Here is a 24,315-nt window from a genome sequence, read left to right on the forward strand (position 1 = left end):
GACATTCTTTGATGAAAGATCAGAGTATCAATCTGTGCCCTTTCCCTCCTCCAAGTTGTTTCTGTTGCTTCTTTCATCTTTCAAATACAAGAAAACTAACACTAGACCAGTGAAGACTTCAATTTTGAAAAAGAGTTAACTACTGGGTTGCATTCCAGCAATACTTATGTATAAAAATCAGAAAGATTGTGGGATTAAAAAGTATATTATTATTTCTTTAAAATTGTGTTAGTTTCAGGTAGAAAAACACATGCCCCACAGCATTTCAAAATAAATACACTACGCCTTCATAAACCTTTGATGTGACTGGGTGTGCACCATCAGGAGGAATGCCCAGTGCACGGCCTGCACCCAATGACCTGTGCTCCTAGAAACCATGTGACAGCAAAGACGTAGAACCATTGTGTTTACATCCTGAATTTATTTAAGCAAACCGAGTGTGCTGATAGGAAACCAATTCATCATAAGGCTTTACAAATACAGATAGAAGACACAGAATACCAAGACCCTGAACAGAGAATATGTGAGAACATAGTTCTATAAAAGCCAGTCAAGATGCCTGTCATTTTCCACCTGGGATTGTTCAATACATACCAGTATGATTTACATAAATACTAATGATTTCAGTAGCCTTGGAGGGATTGTGAGGGACTACAGTGCAATGCACGGGAGGCTGGGCTTCCTTTGTTATTTCAATACTGCTGTACATTTTGAGGAGAAATAATGACTTATCACATGTATACTGTGACATCGATAGAAGATGTGAACTCATTTGCATAGGTTAGTCCGTTGGACATCACAATGTGTCTCTAGTCCACCAAGGCTTAAGATTCACAGTGTAGAGGAAAAAGACATGAATTAAAGCATTTGTACTAAAATATATTTTAATAGCTGGTGTTAACACTTGCATAACAAAAGCCAAATTATACTAATAACCTTATATCATTCTGTGATCCCATTCCATTGGGGGAAAACATTTAATGTTTCTTCCAAAATCATTATGTTCTCAAAGTGAGTACAATTTTACAATTTAATCACAAACCACAACTGTGCATATTTCAAAGCAAACAGAAGCCAAACTACATCATTCAAATTTGTGTTTTTATCACAGGTCAAAAGCCAACACTTCCACAAATGTCATGCCTGTTACACACTTGTTGCTACTTCCAAAATGCTCAGTAATTCATTGTATAGACTCAAAGGAAGGATGCTGCAATGCAGTGTTCTCTCTCTTCTTTAAAGGAAATCATCTTAAACCACCAATAATTGACAACAGTGAAGTGTGTGCTATACAACCAGGATACAATATAGCAGACACAATAAACATGGGGATATCCTGTAGATATACTGAAGTTACAGATGATTGGGAAGGACATTTTCCCAGAGAACCTTTCAGGCATAAGGATGCTAGTGGTCTTATACATCCTGAAATGATGACCACAGAAGTTTTACACAATGTCTTGACATTTTCAGTCATCAGTTATGGACAGCTATTTGCCTGGAGAAGGATCTTAAGGGGCATGGAATACTTCAGAGAGACTTTCATTTTTAGCATCTTTAAATTAGTTTACAAAGCTCTGCTTAACTGAAGCTGTTACCATGTTGTATTACCCCATACAATGCAGTGATAATTCAGATTATCAGTGCAGTACAAGCCACAACAGATTATCAGAGGCAAACGGTTAAAATATAATCAAGTCATAAAGTTCAATTATGCAGTGAATTCAGCCTCATAATATAACTAATCTATCTCACCATAAGTACTTTAAACACCAAACCTAAACTTAATGCTTATATATCTCAACTATATGTAAATCCACAAAAAAAAACTTTTCAGAAAATTGAATAAGTCAGCATTTTCTAACATTATAAACCTTTAGAAGGAAAATACAACCAGCTACCACCTGTAATATCTTTCTGTCAAGGGCATCCCACTTCTCACCACAAAAATATCAATCATGTATCATAAAATATTGTTATAGAATATGCAGAAGCTTGCTTGCTTGGTTTCCTTTCCAAGACCATATTGATAAACAAGCATAATCAAAAAGGCACCTATTTTTATATATCTCTATTATAACCTTAGTATGAACTATATCTACTGAATATAGAGCTGTATTATTAGAGATCACACATATTTTCTTTCTCATTTGACTGAAAGCATTCCACTGGAGGTGGATGAACCTGAAAAGTAGGTGTGTCGCTTGCTCTCAATTATGGAAAAGGTTTTCCCCTAATTCCTGGACCCCCCAGCATAAAGAGGATCTGTGACCAATAACATTATCATCTTCAAGCAAAGGGCCTAGTGGCAAGAGAGAGACTGGACTAATGTCTTCCATCCCCTTACAAGATGCTTTGTGGAAATTGTGCTTAGACATTCCTGGGTGCTGTGTAGAGGCTGGGAGACCTGGGAATATGCAGACCCTCCATGGACAATGAAAACCAGATCAAAGTTTCAAACTGGGCCGTGCTTCCGATGTGCAAGCAAAATGAAAACATGAAGTATTCATTTTGTCACAGGTTAGAAAGAGAAAGCTTTCTAGAGAACAAGAAATGTTTTTTTTTTCTTAAATCTACTACAAAAGCTTATAGCAAAAGCATTGTATTCAGTTGCTAAACTTTTCTCAAGAGGAATATGAACCAAATACATTTGTTTTCAGCCTTTGAGAAGTGTATCAAGTGGCTTCTTGTGCTTCTGTCAAGCTTGGAATCCATCAGATAGGAAAAGGTGCATGCTCTCTGTGCTTGGCATTTAGTCTCCTTTGACTCCAATTTCTAAGGGGCTTGTTTGTAATTTCTTCTATAACTGTCAATGTTGCATGTGACATACTGGGTGCCAAACTGCAAGTGGGAGGGAAGTATATGGAAAGTGGAAAAGGGTGCTAAGAATATAGTATTTAAAAACAAAAAAAAAGATGCTGCAAAAGATGGCACCTGGCTATGACACATCTAGGTTCAATGCATAACCACAAAAGCATGCCGTATATTGCTTTGCCTCAGTCTGTATGGAAAACAACTGCCCTTTGAGGAATCCAGATCACATCTTCATTCTGAAAGACTTGAAACAGAAATATCTTGCTATGCAAGCATTATGTGAAGCTCAATATTTAGGATGACTATTTCTTAAATATGTACTGGCTCTCACATTCATCAAGTCTGACTTTGAAATTAATGAGTGGCAAAAACATGGACCATCGAGCCGCTACTTTGTGGGGACTAGCAAAGGTTAAGCATCATTTCAAAGTCAGCTTCTGTTGAGCTTCCTGCACAGATGCTATTATCAAAATCATACCTGCCCTGCATTTATCTTGACATTTTCATTAATGACTACTTTCTCTTAAAAAAAAAGTCACAAACACACACACAAATGGTCTGCCTGGGGAAGCATAAAAGACACATAACATAATTGAGCCAGCTTATCACCCTTGTTTTTAGTGTACAGATTTTTGCAAATTATTTGCAAGTGAAATTTATCTTTGTAGGTGTGTGTTCAAGACATAAAAGCAGTTAGGACGGTTAATCGTGACTAGTTACTTAAATTACACGATATTAGATAAGCTACTTATTTATAAGTCTAAAAAAAAAAAATCTACCTCTCCAGAAAAATCTCTAGTTATTTGCAGAATTTTCTTCTTCAGTTTTCTATCAGTGTCACAGAAATACAGCTTAGTGTAATTAAACTTTTCTTTAAGGCAAATCTAAGGAAACTAATGGTTTTCAAAAGTATGGGCTCACTTTCCAAAGGTTTACATGAACCAACATTGGGCTTTGGCCTCATAAACATTTCATTCAAATGGTTTTCATTGTGGATAATTTGTTTATTTCCTTGAACATATTGCGATAAGTAGATATTCCAACAGTCCCAGTATCCTCTTACATTTGTGACTCGGCTCTCTTCAGACTCTGAGCCTACATGAATGCCACCAAGCTGCAAGTCATAGTAAGAGGCACCATGGGAAAAGCAGAGTTGCAATAAATGTCAACATCCAGATAACCTCAACTGCAGATTCCAGACAAGTTTAAGACATGATAGTGTGTGAATCCTGCATATGCACTCAAAACAAGACATTGGTTTCTAAGTGAATTATCTGTTAAATGCTCCCTCTCCACCAAAAAAAAAAAAAAATCACTGATGACTTTTTTTTTATCTAACCATGAAGATGACTTAGAAAACGATAACAGGAATGAAGAAAGAAAGTCATTTTATGAACATATTTAGAGGCTAGATTTTCATCCCAGCATCTGAAGACTGATTGCCAAATTATAAGACCAGATTGTCTAATTGTGGAACAAGCTTCTGCTGTTTTGTGTTTTCAGTTTTCGGCCATTTTATAGTCCATTTCCTCTTACAGCAGGTGATGTTCAGTTCACTCCACTTTTAAATCAATGATGGCATTAAGTGAGTGAAAGCTATCCAGTAAATACATAAATCTCCTATTTACTAGAGTATATATGTAGTTCCTAAGGCATGAGTCTTTCAAAACTAGAGTGTAATACAGCAAGAAAGCCTCAAGCAACTTTTCAAAATGTTTTCCAATGAGCGGGCAACTAGAAGAAAGGGCAGGGAGAGAGTGGCCATACAGTTGACTTTAATAACAAGGATGGGCAAGCAGCTGCCATGTTACAGAAGCTCAAGCCCACAAGACATGCAACAGGATAGAGACTACTCAGGAGATAATACAGATGACATTGGACTTGTCCTTTGCAGAGAAGCTAGGAAGTTACCTGGTCCTGACATTCTGGGGACCTGAGCAGACGCTCTGCTCCACAGAACGTAAATGGAAATAGGCTACACCATAGAACACGTGAGAAATAGCTAGCTCCTGCTCGGCCTAGGGAAAGGCTAAGTTTCCTGCCGTCTCCCTAAGGCTACAGTCAATATGATTTTAACCAGACTCATTCTGCCACTGTTTTCATTTGTTATATTAGGTGATTCTCACTTGAATTGAAAATTACCCAATGATTTAAAAGCTGAACAGTTTTTAAATTATTGGTTGTGTGGCTGGACTATGAGAATTAGTTATGGATGATTCCAAGTGACAGGTAAGAAGTTTCATACATTTGTTACATTTAAGGGACAATCAACATCTCTATTAAAGTCTACAAAAATACATTTCCCAGAAGGGTTGAATAGCCAATTGAATGAAACCACAAACACAATTAGCAGCACCAGGTCTCCAGACCTAATGGTTTTGTTTACAGGAATTACTATGGATGCTGCCATTTCCAGCCCGAAAGTCAATTCCCTTTTCCTGGTACCTGTGTGTCTAATTGTCAAAGTAAGGATACATTATTGTAAAATAATTGCCAAGTTATCTGAAAAGTATCATCTATCTTTTAAAAAGACTGAGTTTGGAATACATCAGAATAAAGCTCAAAGGGCAAGGAGAAAGAATTAATTCACAAACTCAATGTAATTTGCTGGGAGCATGCCCGTTCTCCCGGTTCTCTGCACAGTGCCATACATCCAGCCATCATCAATGGGCTGCACGTTGACAATGTAGTCACCATCTCGGAAGGAAACCTCATCTTCATCCTGGGCACTATAGTCGTACATGGCTCGGTAGGTCCTCTGAGAAAGAAAGAAGTGATTGTATGCAGTATTCCAAAGTAGTAAAAGTTACAAATCTGGATCCCAACCAACGACCACACACATGGTAAGTATGAGTGTTTGAAGGTACTGCTATCTTTGGGGAGCTGTAAACCAGGTGTATCACCTAATTCCATAAGTCTTAACTTTGTCTATCTAGAGAAAACATACTTAAGGTCAAAGCAAAAATCCAGAAAGATAGCACAGTAGCTTAACTTTAAAAGACAATAATGAAAGAAAATAAATAAAATAGTGTGCCTCTCTAAAAGTAGCCTTCAAAGGAGTAACACAGGTCCCACATGCAAACAATCTTAGAAGCCTAGGATGATGTCGACTTTCTTCTGTTCCCCCCATTCTTCAGGAGATGAACCTCCATCCCTGAAGAGCAGGCCTGTAGTCCAATGGCTCTCTGCCAATGGCTTCCCCTTGCACAGAAAGTGAACTTTTCCTAAATAAATGCTAAGAATTTTTGTTCTTCCTTTAAGACTTATTTTTAAAAATCATTTATTTATTTAAACATTACTCATTTCAGATCACAAGGCCATAAATTTTCTACATAAATGTTCTGATTTTTGAGGTACATACAAAGAAAATTTTATTATAGTGGAGAAACCTTAAATTGTGGTTTTATATTTGTTTCAGTTCAAGGCTAAGAGTTTGTCTAATATTAATAATCTGTAAATCTCAAAGCCAAGAATATTCATAGATTAAGGAGACTGAGGAAACTGGCTGGCACACAGTGGACCTGAAAGCAATTGCCTTCCTTACAGAATAGTTGCCTTCTTCTAAGCATTGAAGCAATTTCAGCATGGGACACCAAGTATGACCACAAAGCAACCCTCTTTGAACTTAACGATGGATACTTCAAGACTTCTAACAGGGATATTTGAAGGATACTACTCTTAATAGACTTTTAATTGACATACATTAATGGAACAGATTTGGGGATGTAGCATGGCATTTCAAATAGCTGAATGCAATGTCTGTCAGATCAGAGTAACTGGAATATCAACTTACTACTTCTAGTAGGATATCTATTCACTGCTTCTTTATCATCTCAGGATCTTTCCTAAACATTCTGAGTAAATGTTCTTAACTCAGAACATTGAAACTTATGTTAGCCTATGTCCATTAGACTACTGAGACCATTATGATGAACATTAAGATTTACTCTTTTAACATTAGTATCATGAACCTGTACCTTCTCAGGCCTGAATGAAGATCATAACTGGATCTTTCCCAATTCTGAAGTAGCAGTTAGGAAGCTGTGATGGTTTAAATGAGAAATGTTCTCCATACACTAAGGTATTTGAAATATTTGATCTCTAATTTTGACAAGGATAGGAGGTGTGGCCTTGCTAGAGAAAGTATGTCATCGTGGATTGACTTTGTGAGAATATATCTTTGTCCTAGTTCCACTGTATCCTCTCTGCTTTTACTTACAGTTAAGATATGATCTGTTAGCTTCCTGTTCCGGCCATTATGCCTCTTTGCCCTGATGGGCTCTTATACATCTGGAACAAACCCCAAATAACTTTCCCTCTATAACATGCTTTTGGTCATGGTGTTTTATCACAGTAACATAAAAGTAACTAAACAGATCTCATAACTGGCAGATGTCTTGTTTGCTTTATTAATTGATGTGATGTTTACTAATGCCATTTTTTTCCTCATCATTTCACCTCTGTAATAGTTTTGCTTCCATTGAAAGGACTGTATAAATTGTAATACCATGTCATTGTTTTGTTTTGTTTTTTTGTCCCAGTGCTGGGTGTTGAGCTAAGATCTTTACACTCTACACAAGCACTCTACCACAGAGCTAAACTTGCAGACTGCAGGAATGTTTGAAATCAGTACTTACTAGATTTGCTGAATGCTGCATTGACCTCATGGATGACACGCTGGTCTGGTGCATGTATCCATAGCCTTGGGAATGACTCTGCTGGTAGGCTCCAGGAAGGACAGGTGCTGCACATGGACACAGAGAGACAATTCAGGTTAACCTTCAAATACTCTGCCCAAACCTAAGTGAAGCATGACCGGTAAAACAATCTTCAGTATCCTGTGAAATCCGAGTGGCAACAGTACAGGCAGTCTCTAGGTTAGTCCAAATCTTAGTATTTAAGATTGTTAGTTTAAAAATCAATTTATCATGCAGTTAACTGTTTCTTTAAAGAATATTTTTATTAATGCTTTTAAAATTGCATATGATTTATCTTGATTATATTCACACATACCTTCCCCCAAATCCTCCTTCCTCCCAACTTTGAGCTTTCTTCTGTTTTTGTTGTTTGTTTATTTATTTGTTTTAACCCCTCATGTCCAATATGTGCTACCCAATCATTCTTGAGAGTGTGATGTACTTACCAGGAATCACACCATTAAAAAAATTGACTCCCCCTATCTCAGGATCTCAAAAATGTCAGTCAATTGTATTTGTAGTATTTCTGTTACTCTATTGAAGATGCTATGGTAAAATGAAATAAATGAAACAAAAGAATTATCACATCCTTAACAAAACTTGGTTAAAATGTTTATTAGACCATGTAACCCATTAGACATTAAAAAAACAATAAAACAAAATAAAAAGGAAGCATATAAAGGATTTAATTAGACTGTTGCCAGAGCATCAATGTTCTCACAAGGGCTGCTCATATAATATATACATGGAGTACATATTCAGAGACATGCAGCTTAATAAAATCAGTGATCCCAATATGCTTAGCCATACATGATGCTTCTCCATCACTCAATACAGCCAATAAATACTCTTTAAAGAAACCTGTATTTAGAACATATGAAGTCCGTTTACTTTCCTATAAATCAAGTGAGTTTACTTTTGACTTTTATTGAGAATTGAGAAAGCACACCATCTGAATAGGTGAGGGTAGAATGCTTGGGCCTATGGTTATACTATCCCCTTCAATGCTAAAGGAACACCATGGAAGAGAAGCAGGGCACAGGTTGGGCTGTGTTTATACAGGGTACTTAGCCTCATTTGGTATGTTTATAATAAATCCCCTATACCTAAGGCTCAGGGAACCCCAGAAGAGAAGGCAGAACAAACAATTTTAAGAGCCAAAAGACCAGGATATATATTGGTACATGATATCTTCTACATGAGCTAGAAAACCTGACCTATAAAACAATATAGTTGTCTAAATAAGACCTGCATAATGATGATTCTAGTTCATGTGCCAATACGTATGGGGAAATTTCACAGGGTCCCACCCTGAGATGAAGACCTATAGGCCAGCAGTGACTGTTGAAAGAGAAGACCCCCAAACACACACACATATGAGCAAAACAAAATAGGTTCAATGCATGTGTGTGTGTGTGTAAAACAATAACAACTAACAACTATAGAAGAGTCATAAATTTGAGAGAGAATGTTGTTGGGGGATAGACCAATCCAAGCCTCCTTGCTTAAAGGTCTCAATGAAAGAACAAAGAAATGCTAGTTCTGTGTCATTGCCCAGGAGCACACTTGGCATCCTGTGGTCTGAGGCTGGAGCCAAAGCCAGAAGGAATTAAGAGTTTTGGTTCCTAAGAAACTGACTCTTCCCTGCTACCCAACGGAGGGCTGTTGCTATCAGTCCCAAGATTACAGTGTGGTTGGTATATGACACACTTGAGATATCTTGTGACTCCTTTGTGCAACACTATCTGATTAGTTTTCTGTTACTTCAATTCCATTGTGTGATAGCTTTCTCTTGACTCTGGCCCATTTTCCCCTTGCTTCAGTATATATAAGATGCTGTACTTCTTATCAGACCTCCTGATAGGAGTCATCTGCTTACGTAGTCCTCTTGAGTCTGGCTCTCTGTCTTCTTTACTTTCTCCTCCATTGTCCTCCCCTTAGTATCTTACAGCTCAAGACCCTTATTTTACAGATTTGAGTCAAGGTGCAAAAGGGACATAGGAGGCATTAGAGGGGGGTTAAGGGAGAAATTAAAATGCTATAACTGCAGTAGTCACAAATGCATTTCTCAAAACAAATTTAAATTTGAATAACAAATGATGCTCTGTGAACATGACATAGCCATCACACACAGGAACTCACTGCAGCTATGGTAACCTGCATAAGACCTGAATAAGATTTGACCAGTCAATATTTAACCCGTATATGAGGAGCTCATGAGGCTGTATTCCCCATGGAGAGATTATTAGTAGCTAATGGTTGCTTAGGGAAGTAGAGCTGGTTTTCCCCAATGTGTATAACAACGATAAGTCACCCATGCTCCAATAACCCTAACCCATGCTTATGAAGCAACCATAATTAAACTCAGTTATGCCCAGTGAGTCACATGCACACATACATATATAAACACATATAGATACATATATATATATGCATATGCATATATACATACATACATACATATATACACACACACACAAACATACACGCACATACCTTATAAAAATAGGAAAGGAACTTGTTGGAAAGAAATAAAGGTTTCAGTGGAAGAGGCAAGACGGGAGAAAGAGACTAATGGGTATTGCAAACAAATGAAATTCATTATAAACACATGAAACTATCAAAGAATAAAATTTAAAAAATAATTTTAAAAAGCTTCATAGGTATCATTCTCCTATGTTAAAATACATCAAAATGGCATTCACAAGATTTTTTACCATCTTCAACACGAATTAGGGCAACAGAAGACATAGTTTCTGAGTCAAACATGATAGTGCATGCCTGTGACTATCAATCAGAAGTCTGGGGCAGGAGAATGATAAGTTTACGGCCAAGATGATCTGCGTAGATTGCTGCAGGGAAGGGTGAGTTACTAAGCAAGAGTCTGACTCAGCAAAACAAAACAAAGAAGACATAATTTCTTTCTTGATGAACTCTGATTTCTAGATGAACCACCCAACACACATGCAGTAAAATAAACAAATAAATACCCACAAGCCCACAAGCAAGTGACACATGCTCATGTTAAATTTCTCAAAATGTCTGTGTATTTAAAGCATTGCAAGCAATGAGGGACAGCATTCAATAGCATAGTCTTCATTCTGTTTTGAATAATCATATAATTCATTAGAAAAGATGTACAATACTTATGCTTATTAAACCCATAATATTTTGCCATTTTAGTTTAATCAGGTTGAGTTATTACTTATAATAGGCTTATTTGTTCGGGTCAATTTTATGATAAAAAAAATGAGCAGATATAATTCTTGGGTGTTGTGAATTTGATAATTTATAAATTGGGAAGTGCATTCTAATGGTTCACGAAATCAATACATTAAAGAAATTTGATGATTAGCAGATTGAAAACTGTAATACGTTCCCCATAACAATATTTATTTGCATGAGGAATTATTTTTAATAGTTCATGAGTAAATTTCTAATATTATATTGTTACAAATTGCACCTTTTGTCTAGATATGGCATCACACAGATTGCCGAGATCTTTACTTGGATTGGAATTGCTCTAAACCTAGCTAAACTATGATTAAATATCAAATCCTTCCAGAAAACAGCCCTGTTTAAGATTATCAACTCAATTTACATATTTAATGTGAAGGGCTGTCAGGAATCTGATCAGTCTCTACCCATGAGGAAAAATAATAAAATCACCATAAACATGCAGGCTCCTACTCTTGCTAAGTAAGAGGCCTTCTTATGGGGAGCTGCTAAGTAGGAGGCTTTCTTGTAGGGAACAGAGGAGGCTGGAAGAATGAACATTCACTTACCTCTTCAACTCTGATGAGCCAATACTCATCAGGAAATCTGAAGCTTACGGCTTTGTCTGCCACAGAGTATAAGTCTTTACAGCTATTAACAATGTTTATGACTGCCTGCTAAATTCTAGACAAGCGAGTCATAGAGAAATGACAAAACATTTGCTCTCTTGGAGCCATGATGGTCCTGGGCAGCTAGCCCCTCTGTCAATTAGGGAGATGGTTCTGGGTATATATGTAGGGCATGTCCAATTAAATACACAAATTAATGGTGTAGACTAAAAAGCCCCAAACTTGTGTTTCACCATTTAGACTGATAATTTCCTAATTACTTCTTATTTGAACCTACTCATAAACTTTGAAGATTATTTAAACTCTTTTGCTCATTTACCTGAAAAAAAAAAAAATACTATCCCTTCAGAGGGAGGGAACCAGCAGGTACTGTTAATACAGTCAGTTTAGTCCTGAGAATGGGTGGTCTGGTAAGCAGGAACAAGAACTCAGGAAGAGCTACTGCAGAGCAAGTGTGCTCCGCCCAGCCCTGTGGTTTCTCAGTCACACCTACATTGATTATCCTCATTTCCATGAATTTCTTAGTAGCTTCTGTGGGGTCCTAAAGCATTGTTATCTGTTGACTAGTGCACTAAAGAGTTTAGGAATTCTACCAGGACTCTGAAAAACATCACTGAAAGAGCAGAGAAATAACTAAGTAAAAACAATCAACTTTATTTCACATTAGTAAGCTGTATTAATCAGACATCAATTTCAAACATAATACAATATTTATAAAGACAAAATGTCTCTTCTTCTGTACCATGAAGTTCTTCCACACACCACTGGTCTCAATATTTTCTAATTAAATGTTTTTTTTTTAATTTTTGGATTTATTCATGTATATGAATATTTTGCCTGAACATATGTATATATGTGCAACATTTCTGGGTCTGGTGTCCAAGAAGCTCAGAAAGGAACATTGGACTCCTCTAGCACTGAAGTTACAGATGATTGTGAGCCACCATGTGGGTGCTGGAAATTCAACCTGGGTCTTCTTCAAGAGCAATAAATACTCTTGACCACGGAGACATCTCTCCAGCACCTAAGTACTATTATTATTAAAACTAAAAAAAATATATAAGACTGAAATAAAGAACTGAGTAGATTTTAAACCTAAACATGAAAGAACTGGGAATAAAAGGGGAAATTGATAAAAGTGTACAAAGATCAAAGCAATGGTGTGCACTCATAGTAAAGGGCAAGTTAACCCCAAATGAGTCCCATTTAGGGCAAATACCCACGTGTAGGGTGGAGCAAGAGAATGACCACTGTTAAATGCCCTTGGCGCACATGCTGCTTGTCGGTTGATATTACCTAACACAACTATCTAAAACGAGCGTCTTTCCCATGACAATAATAAAGCTGAAGAATGAGAGGTTTAGCAGGAAGGCTGGAGAAGAGTGCCCTTCTCTGGAGGAGAACAGCAGGACAGGGCTCAGGACACCAAAGACAAAGTAGAGGCTTTGCAGACCAAGCCTGAGCAGAGGTTGGTACATGGCCAAAGTTCTGATGCTGAAGAAGAAAACGGATCTATTGGTTGTAGATCTGATGTCAATTGAGAACATAATTCAGGTTTTGTTTTCTCTCAGAGACTCACTGTTTTGTGAATCCAGAGCAAACAGAAAATTGTCCTTCAGAAACTTTCCAAACTGTCTAAGTTCAGGACACAACAGAATGAAATTATTGTCATCATTCCCCAACACTTCAGATTTATCAGCTAACGCAAGTTAAAGAAGTTAATGAGATTGTGTTTTGGTTTCAGTTTTAGAACAATGAACCTCCATTTTGACAATCAAGAAAGCATTTCTAAGAAGAAAAAGAAATGAAGGTTCTGCTGTTTATTTGAAAGTGGATATTAATGACTTAAGTCCTGTCTAGATCCCTTTTGTCCAGGAACAAGGTGACTGAGACATTGGAACAGATGGTTTAAAAAAAAACAAAAACAAAAAAGCACCCTCACCCCACTCCAAATTAATAGTCCATGGTGTGGCCCTTTTGTTCTAATAGCTTTTAATTTATTAAATTTATTTATTTTGGGGGTGCATGCAATGGCATGCTTGTAGAGGTCAGAGGACCTCTTGTAGAATCAGTTTTCTCTTTCCAGTATGTGGGACCTGCAAGCCTGGGTCTGCTTCTGCCTTTAGGGTATCCAGACACTGCTGCTCACCAGGCCTGACTGGAAGGAAAGAAGCTTAGCCAGCATCCCTCCCCACCACCTCGTGGGTTGGGCAGAACCTTGATTGCTGGTGAGTGCCTGGAGAAACAGCCTTCTGCAAGAGGATTCTCAGTGAAACAGTTTTCCTTTATTGGAGGTAAATAAGGGCCATTTAAACCTTGAGGAGTGAGTAGTGGTTTCCAGTCTGAGTGTACATCATTGGCTGGTGCCGGGGTGCTGTGGATGCTTCATTTGCATGAATAAGAATTCCATATACTTACTGGACATGTCCTTATAGGGAGAGAGGAAGTTAAACCTGTAATATGGCCACCGGGTTACGTGACTACCTCAAGAGTGGCAGAGGTTGGGTGTTGTATAGGCTAGGTGTGTCCCAGCATGAAGGTCCAGAGCAGAGAGAAAAACAGTTCTACTCCTGCAGGTCTCAGGATGAGATTTTAGGGTTTGGGCAGGTCTCAACCTCATTCTTATTCCAGACTGGCTCCCCAAGCAACCAGGCTTTCTAGCTCCACGGGGACCAGGAATTAAACTCAGGTCATCAGGCTTGGTAGCAATCACCTCACCTGCTCTTAAATAGCTTTTAAACATATCTTTTATCTTTGAGTTTCACTTCAGAACCTCAAGGCCTCATGACACCTGGGTCTCCATAAACCATAAATGAGGCCTAAATCCACAAAGTTTGTGCTAGATTCAATAGCAGCATGGTATTTTGTAACCTGAGGGAGGACTTTGTGTTATGAGAACTTCGTTACTTCTTCTGAAGAAGGCAGGAACACAGTAGATGACACATAGATTTTAGTTTGCTTGGTTTTGATAATGAGCTCTCATTAGACAAGTATTTAAGAAACAGACTTTCCATTAATAGACTGAGAGAGAGAGAGAGAGAGAGAGAGAGAGAGAGAGAGAGAGAGAGAACCTAGAATGTAGTAAAAACTGTGAAGTTTTGAAGGCATACCCAACCATCACTGTGGCAGACAATTATTGCTCAAATCTGGAAACCAGGAATAATGCCACACAGGTGCCTGACCTTTATCAACGTTCCCATCCATTGTACCTGCTGGAGTAAAAAATCCACATACAAACTAAAGGACCACAGGCTTTGGTGCCTGTCATCTAAGTCCAGACCCAAAGCTGACAGTCATAAAACAAAAATAATCAAAAAGGACTGTGAGGTCAGCTTCTGAATAAGCACTTTGAAGAACCAGAGCCATTTTGGACTCTGACACAGAAAGATAGGGAGCAGAAAGTAAGATCGAAGAAGAAAAACAAAACAGGGAAAGAGGAAGAGGGAGAGGGGGAGAGAGGGAAGGGGAGGAAGGGAGGGAGAGACGGAGAGAGAAGACACTTTGTTTCTCATTCAGATAGCAATATTATCCTATTTTACCCAGAGAAATTAACAATCTCATGTGTACTTGTCCATTTTATAAGCTATACATAGTGATTAAATATAATCTCTGTTGATCTACTGACAGGGTTTTACACTATAAGAAAACAACAACTCATTTTTTCCTATAAATTAATTTTACAACAGAATTTTTTTTTGTATCAGTGATCAATTCTTCAAAGATTCCTAGAAAATACGAAAGCATCACTTCTCCAGGTGTGAGAACACCTATGATGGCAGCACTTAGGAGTGTGAGGCAGGAGGATTCCCAGTTACAGGTCAGCATAGGCTACGTAGTCAAATACGATCTTAAAATTCAAAAGGTATAAAGCATCATGTCTGATATAAACAAACTTTTCAAATGCAGTTTAGAAATAACATCCCAATTCAGTTGGGAAATAACCATTGAGAGTCTATAGTTGAAATCATTGTCTTTATAAAATTCTAGTGAGAAGGAAATTAGATTGAAGAGGATGAGCCTGGGGTCATGAAATTGAAATATGGCTGAAAATAGAAATAAGTTTACTCTAAAATGAAGGGGAATATTTCTTGATCAGAAGTTTTCTTTTGAAAAATATCTTTATATCTGGTCTAAAAATCTTCAAGTAAAATGATTATCATACAGAGAGAGATTAACACATCTTTCATCTCATGTCTTCTGTGTGTCAAAAACTGCTGAAGCCCACTTCTATGACGGACTCCTAAGGCCTAGCTCATGGTTTACATTAAGTCTAGCTGTGCTCCTCTTGCTTCTCTGCTACTTTGCACTCTCTGGACATCACCAATTTTCTTTTCTTCTCCCTTCCCTAATTACCATAGCAACCACTGCTCTCTTTCCTATCTGTTTTTTAACTTACAGTGCAAACACAAGTGAGATCATGTGATATTTTTTCACAGAATCTGCTTATTTTGCTTAATGCACTGTCCTCTGGCTCCATTCATGTTGTATCTAATGGCAACATCCCCTATTAAAGGCCGAATACTATTTCTTCCATACTTTATTCTGCATTTTCTTTATGCAGCCATCAATGGACATTAATGTTGTCAGCCAAGCTGGAAAGAATGCTGCATTGAAAATGGGGATGCTTTATGAGATGTGATTTCCATCCCTTTGGAGATTATAATGTAACTACTTATACTTTCTCAGGAACTTCCATATTGTTTTCTGTAATTTCTGGAATAGTCTACACATACAACCCCCCATCCCTCAAAGTGTATCACTGTTTTATTTTCCCAAGGATTATTCTCTAGTAGAGTGGACTGTCTAATTTTAAAATTATGCTCATGATTAGAAAAACCCAAAACAAGGGGAAGAATGTCATCTACAAATTTACAACTGACATCCAGTTTTATTGATTTAACACATGTAGCAAAGCTGCTTCTTTATATTCCAGATCAAACTTTAATTTGAACATATTTATACACCTAGTGATATTTATTGGTAATGTATATTCCAGGTGACAGTTCTAAAATAGAGATCAAACAAATACTAAGCAGACAAAAATATTATCTTCTAACTTAGTTTGGATTCTGGAAGAGACAATATGCAAATTTGCCAATAAGATGGCAAGATGTAGGGCTGGAAAGATGTCTCAGTCCTTGAGAGATCTGACTATTCTTCCAGAGGACTCGGAATCGGTTCCCAGGCACACACAGCAGTTCTAGTATCTCCAGTCAAAGCATGTCCGGTACCCTCTTCTTGCCTTTTCTTTTCTGGCTTCCATGGGCACCAGACATGCAAGTAGTACACAGACATACACACAGGCAAAAGTATCCATATACATAAAATTAAATTTTAAAATTTTAAATGTAAGGAAATAAAGGGTTATGGGGTATAACTGACCAATGAAAATCTTTCTGACTAGTTAACACTTAATCTGAAACCTGAAGGATAAGCAAGTCACAAAACCACTGGAGCAAAGAGTATTCTAGATAAGGAGGCCAGCCAGTAATTGGAAAGGTTAGAGGCAGGAATCTACCAGGCAGGTTGAAATGGCTAAGAGGGCTACCTGGTCAGAGGAAAGAGGCTAAGGAAGAGGAAGTCAGAACCATTGGCCAGGTTATGCAATGCCTGTGGACTATGGTTTTTCACTTTTAGTCTGAGTGAAATCAGGAACCTTTGAAATATTTGAAGAAAAAGTATACTGAGATCAAATACAGCTTTTGAAAGGTGTCTCTGATAGTGAGGTAAGATCAGGGTAGAGCAAGATGGCTAAGAATGGAGTTAGAAAACACAGGAGCGTAGTCCTATAAGCTTAGTTCACCTGGATGGAGATTCTCAGAGTACAGTAGAAGTTATGACTATCTCATCTAAGCTAAAGCTCAAGGACTGGGGTTACTTGCTGTTAGACACAATCTCTGCCAAGGGGACTCTGTGTTGCCTATTACTCTACTTGGGCATCAACTATACCTACAAAGGTCCTGGGGACAAGAAGTGCCAAACATTGTCCCCAAAGTACTCCAATGTTTAATGTCTTCAAATCTTTTTACCTATTTTTCTACTTGGTCTGGTTTTTCTGTTTACTTTTAGCTTTGTTGTTGTTGTTGTTTTGTTTTGTTTTGTTTTGTTTGAGACAGAGTTGTGTGTGTGTGTGTGTGTGTGTGTGTGTGTGTGTGTGTGTGTGTGTCTGTGTCTGTGTCTGTGTCTGTGTCTGTGTCTGTGTGTTTGAGTGTATGGGCCTGGGTGTCCTGAGACTCACTCTGTAGACCAGGCTGGCCTCAAACTTGGAGACCCGCCTGCCTCAATCTGCCAAGTGCTGAAATTAAAGGTGAGCACCACAAGCGCCCAGCTCCCTGGTCAGGTCTAATCAAAGGCAATGATCCATCATAATGTCTTCCAGAGAACAAAGTGTCTGGTTCACCACCCAGAATATGGTGAGTTCATTGAAGATATAACTGTATCTTTTATTTGTTTGTTCTAGTGTCTCACCCATATGGCATATACTAGATAATAACAATAAACAGACAAAGTCGCCTTAACTCTTGACTTAATTGGTATAGTGCTTTGTTGACACCTTTGGATAAGTGGGTGAGCGTTTCAGAAAATACTGAAGCCTCTCTTACAATCTACTCTCCTCTGAAAACACATAAGTGGTACTGGACACGCATCTTAGCCAGGCAGGGTTAAACCCCATGGAACTCCAACATTTGCTTTGAGTCAGGAAAGGGAGAAAGGGCTGGGGAAAGTTCACAAGGTTGGCAAGCTGAAATGTCTGTTTTGAAAAGTGCACCTGCTTTTCATTCCCCATCACATCCTTACAGCCTTTGATGCTCCGCAGAAGAAACAGAAACATGGAAAATACCTGAAGCCAAACGAAACACACAGAAGGCAGCAAAGAATACCTACGATTGCAAACACGTTAAAAAGTCTCCCAGCAACAGAAGTGAAGGAAAGCCAATGAAACACAAAGCAGTACCAGGAGGCAGATACTCCATGCAGACAAGAGACATAAAGACAAGCATAAGATCAAAGGCGACCTCAGCAAAATGAACAGAGGCCATAAGGAACGTGTCCACCAGACCACATGTGTGTCAGGCAAAGAGCAAGACGGCAAGGCAATAAAGATGATTTCAGCTATTCAATAATCAAAATCAAACTGGATGAAGTTTAAATAAAATCCTCTGTTATTGAATCAAAACAGCACAATAGAGACATTCAAAGAAAACCCTCTGGTAACTTAATCCATTGAAGAGCAGCCTGGCAAGCAAAGCAAGCTCCAGATAATCACATAAGAGAAAGAAAATATTCAGCAATCAAAGCAAGATGGGTTAACTGGTGTGAGAGACATGGAGCCCAGGCAGGGAGAAAATTGAAAACCGGGAGGATTCTTCTAGGTTAACACTCATGAAAGCTGAATGCTGCACTGGCTCTTTAAGGAAACTAGATAACTATCTAACCCTTTGTCCTAATGATCCACATTTCCTCTCCTATGAGCCTAGCCACCTAATTCATAAAGCTGAACAGATGGCTTTTAGAACATAAACACATTGTCATAGGGATGAGGAAAAGAGAGGAGAGGAGTTAGCTGAAATTTATGGCACTTAGCTAAGGAAGCATAAAATATCTGAGAACACTCCCATGTCTCCAGTCCCGTCTGTTGGGCACAGGAAATTGGAGCCACTAAGTATCAAGACCCCAGCCCCAGTATCCTGATACACAGCATGGCTTGGCCACACATATCCCTTCTACTGCAGATGACTGGAATTATATAAAAGGACATTTTTCTAGGAGACAACACATTTTAATCACATAAAAGTCCTACACACCCAAATGTAAAGGAATCAAGAAAATCTTCAAGAGAAAAAGAACACTTGAAATACAAAGGCCATTTCCCATTTTCTCCGGCACTCTAGCAAGTGTTATGAAATACATTTCAATATCTAGGGACAGAGTTTAAACAAAGGCACATGATTGACTGATCCTGCTAAAGACACTAATTATTTCCACCAAACACTTGTCATCGCCTTAAAGTTCTGTCTTCCACTCAATCAGCCCCTCCTCACCAGAGCCCAGCCCAGCATTTCAAAGGGATCCTACTTTTCAAAGCCTCAAAGAAGCCATGGATACTATCTCTTCCCTTCCTCATCAGGAGGGGAAAAACATCCCTCTGGGAATGTTCCTACCTCAGGAGGTTTTCAACTTTGCTTCAATGTCATCAAAACATCAAGACATTGAAACCATCGTGTAAATGCTTCCTTCAAGGCCTTCTGCAAGAGAAGTTTATTTCACAAAGATATTTGTGTGTGTGTGCGCACACACACACACATACACGCACATGTATACACACGTGAGACTGCATCGAGGACAGAGGTCAATGCCAGGTGTCTTTGGTAGCTTTTGACTTTATTTATTGAGGCAAACTCTCTCAGTGAACCAGGAGCTTATCAATTAGCTAGGTTGGTTGTCCACCAAGCCCACTGAGTCCTTAAAACTCTGCTTCCTACCACTGAATTTCCAGGCATGTGTCAGCACGCCTGGATTTTTTACATGGGTGCTGGGGATCTGAGCTCAAATTCTCATACTTCATACTTATGTAGCAAGAACATTACCCACTGAAAAATCTCCTGGGCCCCGTGGCTCTTATTTTCTGGTGCTGGTTTAGGTTATGGAAGCTTTAGAAAGCAGTCCTCCAGGGAGAAAGTGGGTCCCAGGAGGAAGTGGCTTTTGACAGTTATAACTGAACCTTGCTTGTGGTCCAAGCTCTCTGCTTCCTGGTTAGCCAAGATGGGAGGAGTCTCAATCACAAGGTTCTGCAAGCAAGAATACCACCAGGCCTTTCCTGCCATGATGGACTATATACTCTCGTAAACCCTGGGCTAAAACCAATCCTGCTTCCTCTGTATCATTCTGTCAGCTCAGGTATTTTCTCACAACAGTGAGACGAGTAGCAACAGGAACAGCGACAGGAGAGGCTTTGCCATGGTAGAGCTGACAAGATTTTCTAATGACTTCAACATGGGGAAGGCATAAAGGACAAAAGTGCAGAATGATTCTAAAGAGGTTGGCTCTAGGACCTGAAAAGCTGTAGCTGTCACTTAGAGCATCATAAGCCCAGGGAAGTACAGATTCATGGGAGGTGGGGTAGTGTGATGGTTAGCACTAGGTTTTCAGTTTAAATTGCTATGCTTAAGAGATCTATGAGACAAAAATGCCTCTAAGGTGTGAGCCCCACTTGTCCACAGACAGGTAACTTCCCGGAATGCCAGAGGCTATGGTTTGTGTAAGATAGCAAGCCACGTATTTTTGCTTCTGTAAAGTTTGGTTTCTTTAGTTGCACAGGATGTGTGCTGGATCACAGGTAGAAAGGAAGTACAGAAGCAGGATGCATGCTGGCCTCTGATTGCACAGCATGAAGGCAGGAAGTGCATAGCCCTGTGAATTTGGCCCTTATTACAACCTCCTCTGACTAATGTAATATAGGGTCATATTCTGAGTATCCATTTTCCTCTTATTTATTAAAATGTATTCATGGTCAGACTGGAAAATCTCTGAGAGACCTCAGTCCCATAACAGCGATTCACTAATAGGGGAGGCGGGCTAGTTTTGAATGTATAAAGTTGTATGTCACTTGAACAGATGAGGTGGATCTCATTCATTGTGCTTTGCTTCACCTTAAATGAATAGAATTAGGGGCATATTTTCATGTGTCTAAGAGACTCTTCTATGGAACATAAGATACCTTCTGGTGGTGAATCACCTGATTCGATGTCATCAAATTTACTTGTACATTTTAAGTTCTACTTCATACCTCTATGCCTACCTGCAAAACTAGAAAGTGTCCCTAAAGAAAAAGTGTATTAGCCTTGTAATAGGTTCCCACAAATGGCAGAAACTTATAAATACATCTCCAAACAATCAATTTGACTTCACAAGGCTTTCTTCAATCTAGTGAGCCATCAGTGCCTGCCAAAAGCCCACCCCTGTACCTTCATCTTAAATAATGTTTCTGGGCTAGGTATGTAGTAAAGTGTTTGCCTAGCAGTCAGGAAGCCCAAGAGTCTACCTCAATACCACTTACTCACTAACTAACTAAATACAGAAACAAATAAACAAGCAAACAAACAGGTTGTATGTGTATGTCTATAGTATATTTGTATACATATATATGTGTTCATGTGTATTTTTGTAAATATGTATGTGGAAGCTCAAAGTTAACATCTTTCTCAGTAGTTCTTTGCCTTATTCAGTGAAGCAAAGTCTCACAGTTGAACCTAGAACTTTCCAATATAGACTAGTCTAGCTAGACCACCTGCTCCAAAGATTCCCTGTCTCTGTCTGCTCAGGCAGAAATTACATATGCACTGGGCATTTATGTGGTTTCTGGGAATCCAAATAGAACTCTTCATGCTTACATGGCAAGTGTTTTGCCCATTTAATTCTCTCTAGACCATTAATAAATATTTTTAAAGTTCTTACTATATGGGTATGATGCATGCCTATAATCTCAGTAGACAGGAGGCTGAGGCAGAAAGATAAGTTATTTTTAGCCATATTCTTCAACATCTAAGTGAAAGAATATTTGTTTATACTTTTTCTCAACAGAGACATCATCTCATTCCACTCAGCTTTAGATAGGAATGGATCCTATATGAAATAATTTGAGTAGAAACAGAACAGTGATTTGAAAAAGCAAGAGAAGACAATATACAATTAACAGCAGTGGCTTTGACAACCTTGAGAAAGAAAAAGTAGTGATCCAGGCCAACACAGGCATCTCTCGCTACTGCAAATGGGGAACTGAAGCTTCTGGAGTGGGCAGTTCTGAATTGTCTGTATCTATATGGAGTCATCCAAGATCATAGACTTGAAAGAAGCCTTCAAAATACCCTTCCAGTGCAGTCTCTAAACTTCATTGGTCTAGCTAACATTCAAATAAGTTAATGGCATAGCTTTGCAGTACTCCATCCAGTCAGAACCACTTTTCTTCCTCGAGGAAGGCTTCTCTGACATCAAGGCTAAATGAAATTGCCTCTTAACTGTTGAGCCCCATCCGATCTGCTCACTCACTCACTCTGTTTATAATTATGTAGTATCATTTTTGTGTCTGTTTAATGTCAGAGTCACCCACCAGAGGCTATGCCCTCCCCCTACCGCAGATCCGTCCGTTTTGTTCACTATGGAATGTATTACAGATCCAAGCTCTTTGTCTGTCTTTGTTGAGTAGATGAGTAAATGAGAGAAGGTTGTGTTGGTGTCACACATGGGATACAAGAGTCACCACGGAGGCAAACGCTTTCATGGTAAGACATAACTCCAGTATGCTTAACTGAGTGATATTAAATGTCACTGATCACAGCTAGTTCTTATATTCGCTTCTTGTTTTTAGCTCATCAAATGTCAACATTATGATGGACATCCAGAACTTTGAAAAGCACTAAAAAATCATCAATATCTTACATTCAGAAAAAAAAAGAAGGAAGGAAGGAAAAAAGGAAGAAAGGGAGGGAAGGAGGGGAAGGAAAGGGAAAGGAAGGAAATAAAAGGAAAGGAACAAGAAAGTATGGAACCCTTCATGAATGAGCCAGACCCAGAAGAAAGAGACCAACATGCATAAAGCAAAACTAGTTTGTAATTGTTTCTTTGGAATTGCATTTTTAAAAGCTGGGCATGATCTCTCAGACGCCTGCAATCTTAGCCTTAAGAAGCTGAGGCAGGAAGACTATAAGATTGAGGCCTGACTAGGCTTATAAATAGCAAGATTCTGTCTTGGGGAAAAGAAGGTATAAAAGGGAGTCTCCCACATGCTGAGAAATGCTCCAGTAATTTCAGGGCAGACTGAGTTTACGGGTCAAGCATAAAGAGTAGGACTAATTTTATGTTCATTACAGTATTGCTGTGATAAATATGGACAATGACTTTATTACAAAAACTGTTCTTGGAAAAGATACTTGCTTTCCCCAGGTATTCAAACTCCTGCCTAGAGACTTCAGCAATCTGATCTTTGAAAAAGAAACTCATAGTATTTGAGCTGTCCCCTTACCCTCCCATAGCACTGAATCTTGCCTTTAAGAACAGCTTTATCAGCAGCTGCCATTTAATATCCTAATGGGATTCATGGAATGTTCTAGAAGCAATCCACTAGCTTGGATAAAGAAAAAAAGCACAGGAAAAAGAGTAAAGTTCACAATAAAGTAATGATTATGAATACCAACAAGATTTTCCACTTAAAAAAAGAATTATATATCCCAAGGACTACAGTGCCATTTCTTTTTGACAAGGTCTAACTCGATAAATATATATCGGGATTTAAACATACACCAACTTATAGCAATCTCTTAACCAGCCAAATGTTACTGTAAGATTGGTTTTCTCCCCCTAATGGAAATCATTCAGAAACTACCCAGAACTCCGGTGTCTACTAAGACTGTGCAGATCCATGACCTACCCTCCAGGCATGCACTCATGTAGCAAATTCCAGGATACTTTATTTTTGTCACAGATCCATTTGGACAATATGGAAGCATGCAAAACTACAAGTTAGTAGCTTTAAGTAAAAGAGCCTTAACTTTCCAAACTTTGCATTAAAATTTCAAATACACTCGAGCTGTTTGTGCAAAGGTTAAAGTATGCAAAACTCACACTGGTGCACGTCTGAGAGGTGAGTTAATTTTGAATGACTGCAATTTGATACCTCCTTCGTCAGATGGTCTTGTTATCTCACTGCAGCATGAAAAGCTAGGGTAGAGCTCAGAGATCTCTGACTTGTCATCTCCCAGACCTGTACCAAACGTGCTGCCAGAATGTGATCGAGACAGGCGTCTCTGGTACTGGCTTGCCTTTTCTACATCAGAGGGAGAATATTCAGACACATGAATGAGTGACTTATACAACAGATAGATTCCTTAAAAGCTTCACTGGAGAGCAAGAACAATATCCAATTAAATACTAATTCCTAATCTCTGCTATTATAAGGTTCTAGT

The 24,315-nt window shown here is 38.6% G+C and overlaps 1 protein-coding gene across 3 annotated transcripts in view; it reads right to left on the reverse strand.

Moving 5' to 3' along the window:
* Positions 1 to 401: 401 nt before the first annotated feature.
* The window catches only part of Nebl (nebulette), a 356,298-nt gene continuing 332,384 nt past the window's right edge, over positions 402 to 24,315 (reverse strand). For 2 of the 3 annotated variants that reach the window (XM_076939539.1, XM_076939538.1), the window contains 3 exons: positions 24,027 to 24,176; positions 7,452 to 7,558; positions 402 to 5,572 (listed from right to left, as the gene is read on the reverse strand). In XM_076939539.1, the coding sequence (XP_076795654.1) occupies positions 5,396 to 5,572; positions 7,452 to 7,558; positions 24,027 to 24,176 (434 nt within the window). In that variant the 3' untranslated portion in view covers positions 402 to 5,395. The remainder of the gene's footprint in view (positions 5,573 to 7,451; positions 7,559 to 24,026; positions 24,177 to 24,315) is intronic. The other variant, XM_034510049.2, reaches the window with a different exon arrangement.

This window comes from Arvicanthis niloticus, chromosome 8 (genome assembly GCF_011762505.2).
Source record: "Arvicanthis niloticus isolate mArvNil1 chromosome 8, mArvNil1.pat.X, whole genome shotgun sequence".
NCBI lineage: Eukaryota > Metazoa > Chordata > Mammalia > Rodentia > Muridae > Arvicanthis > Arvicanthis niloticus.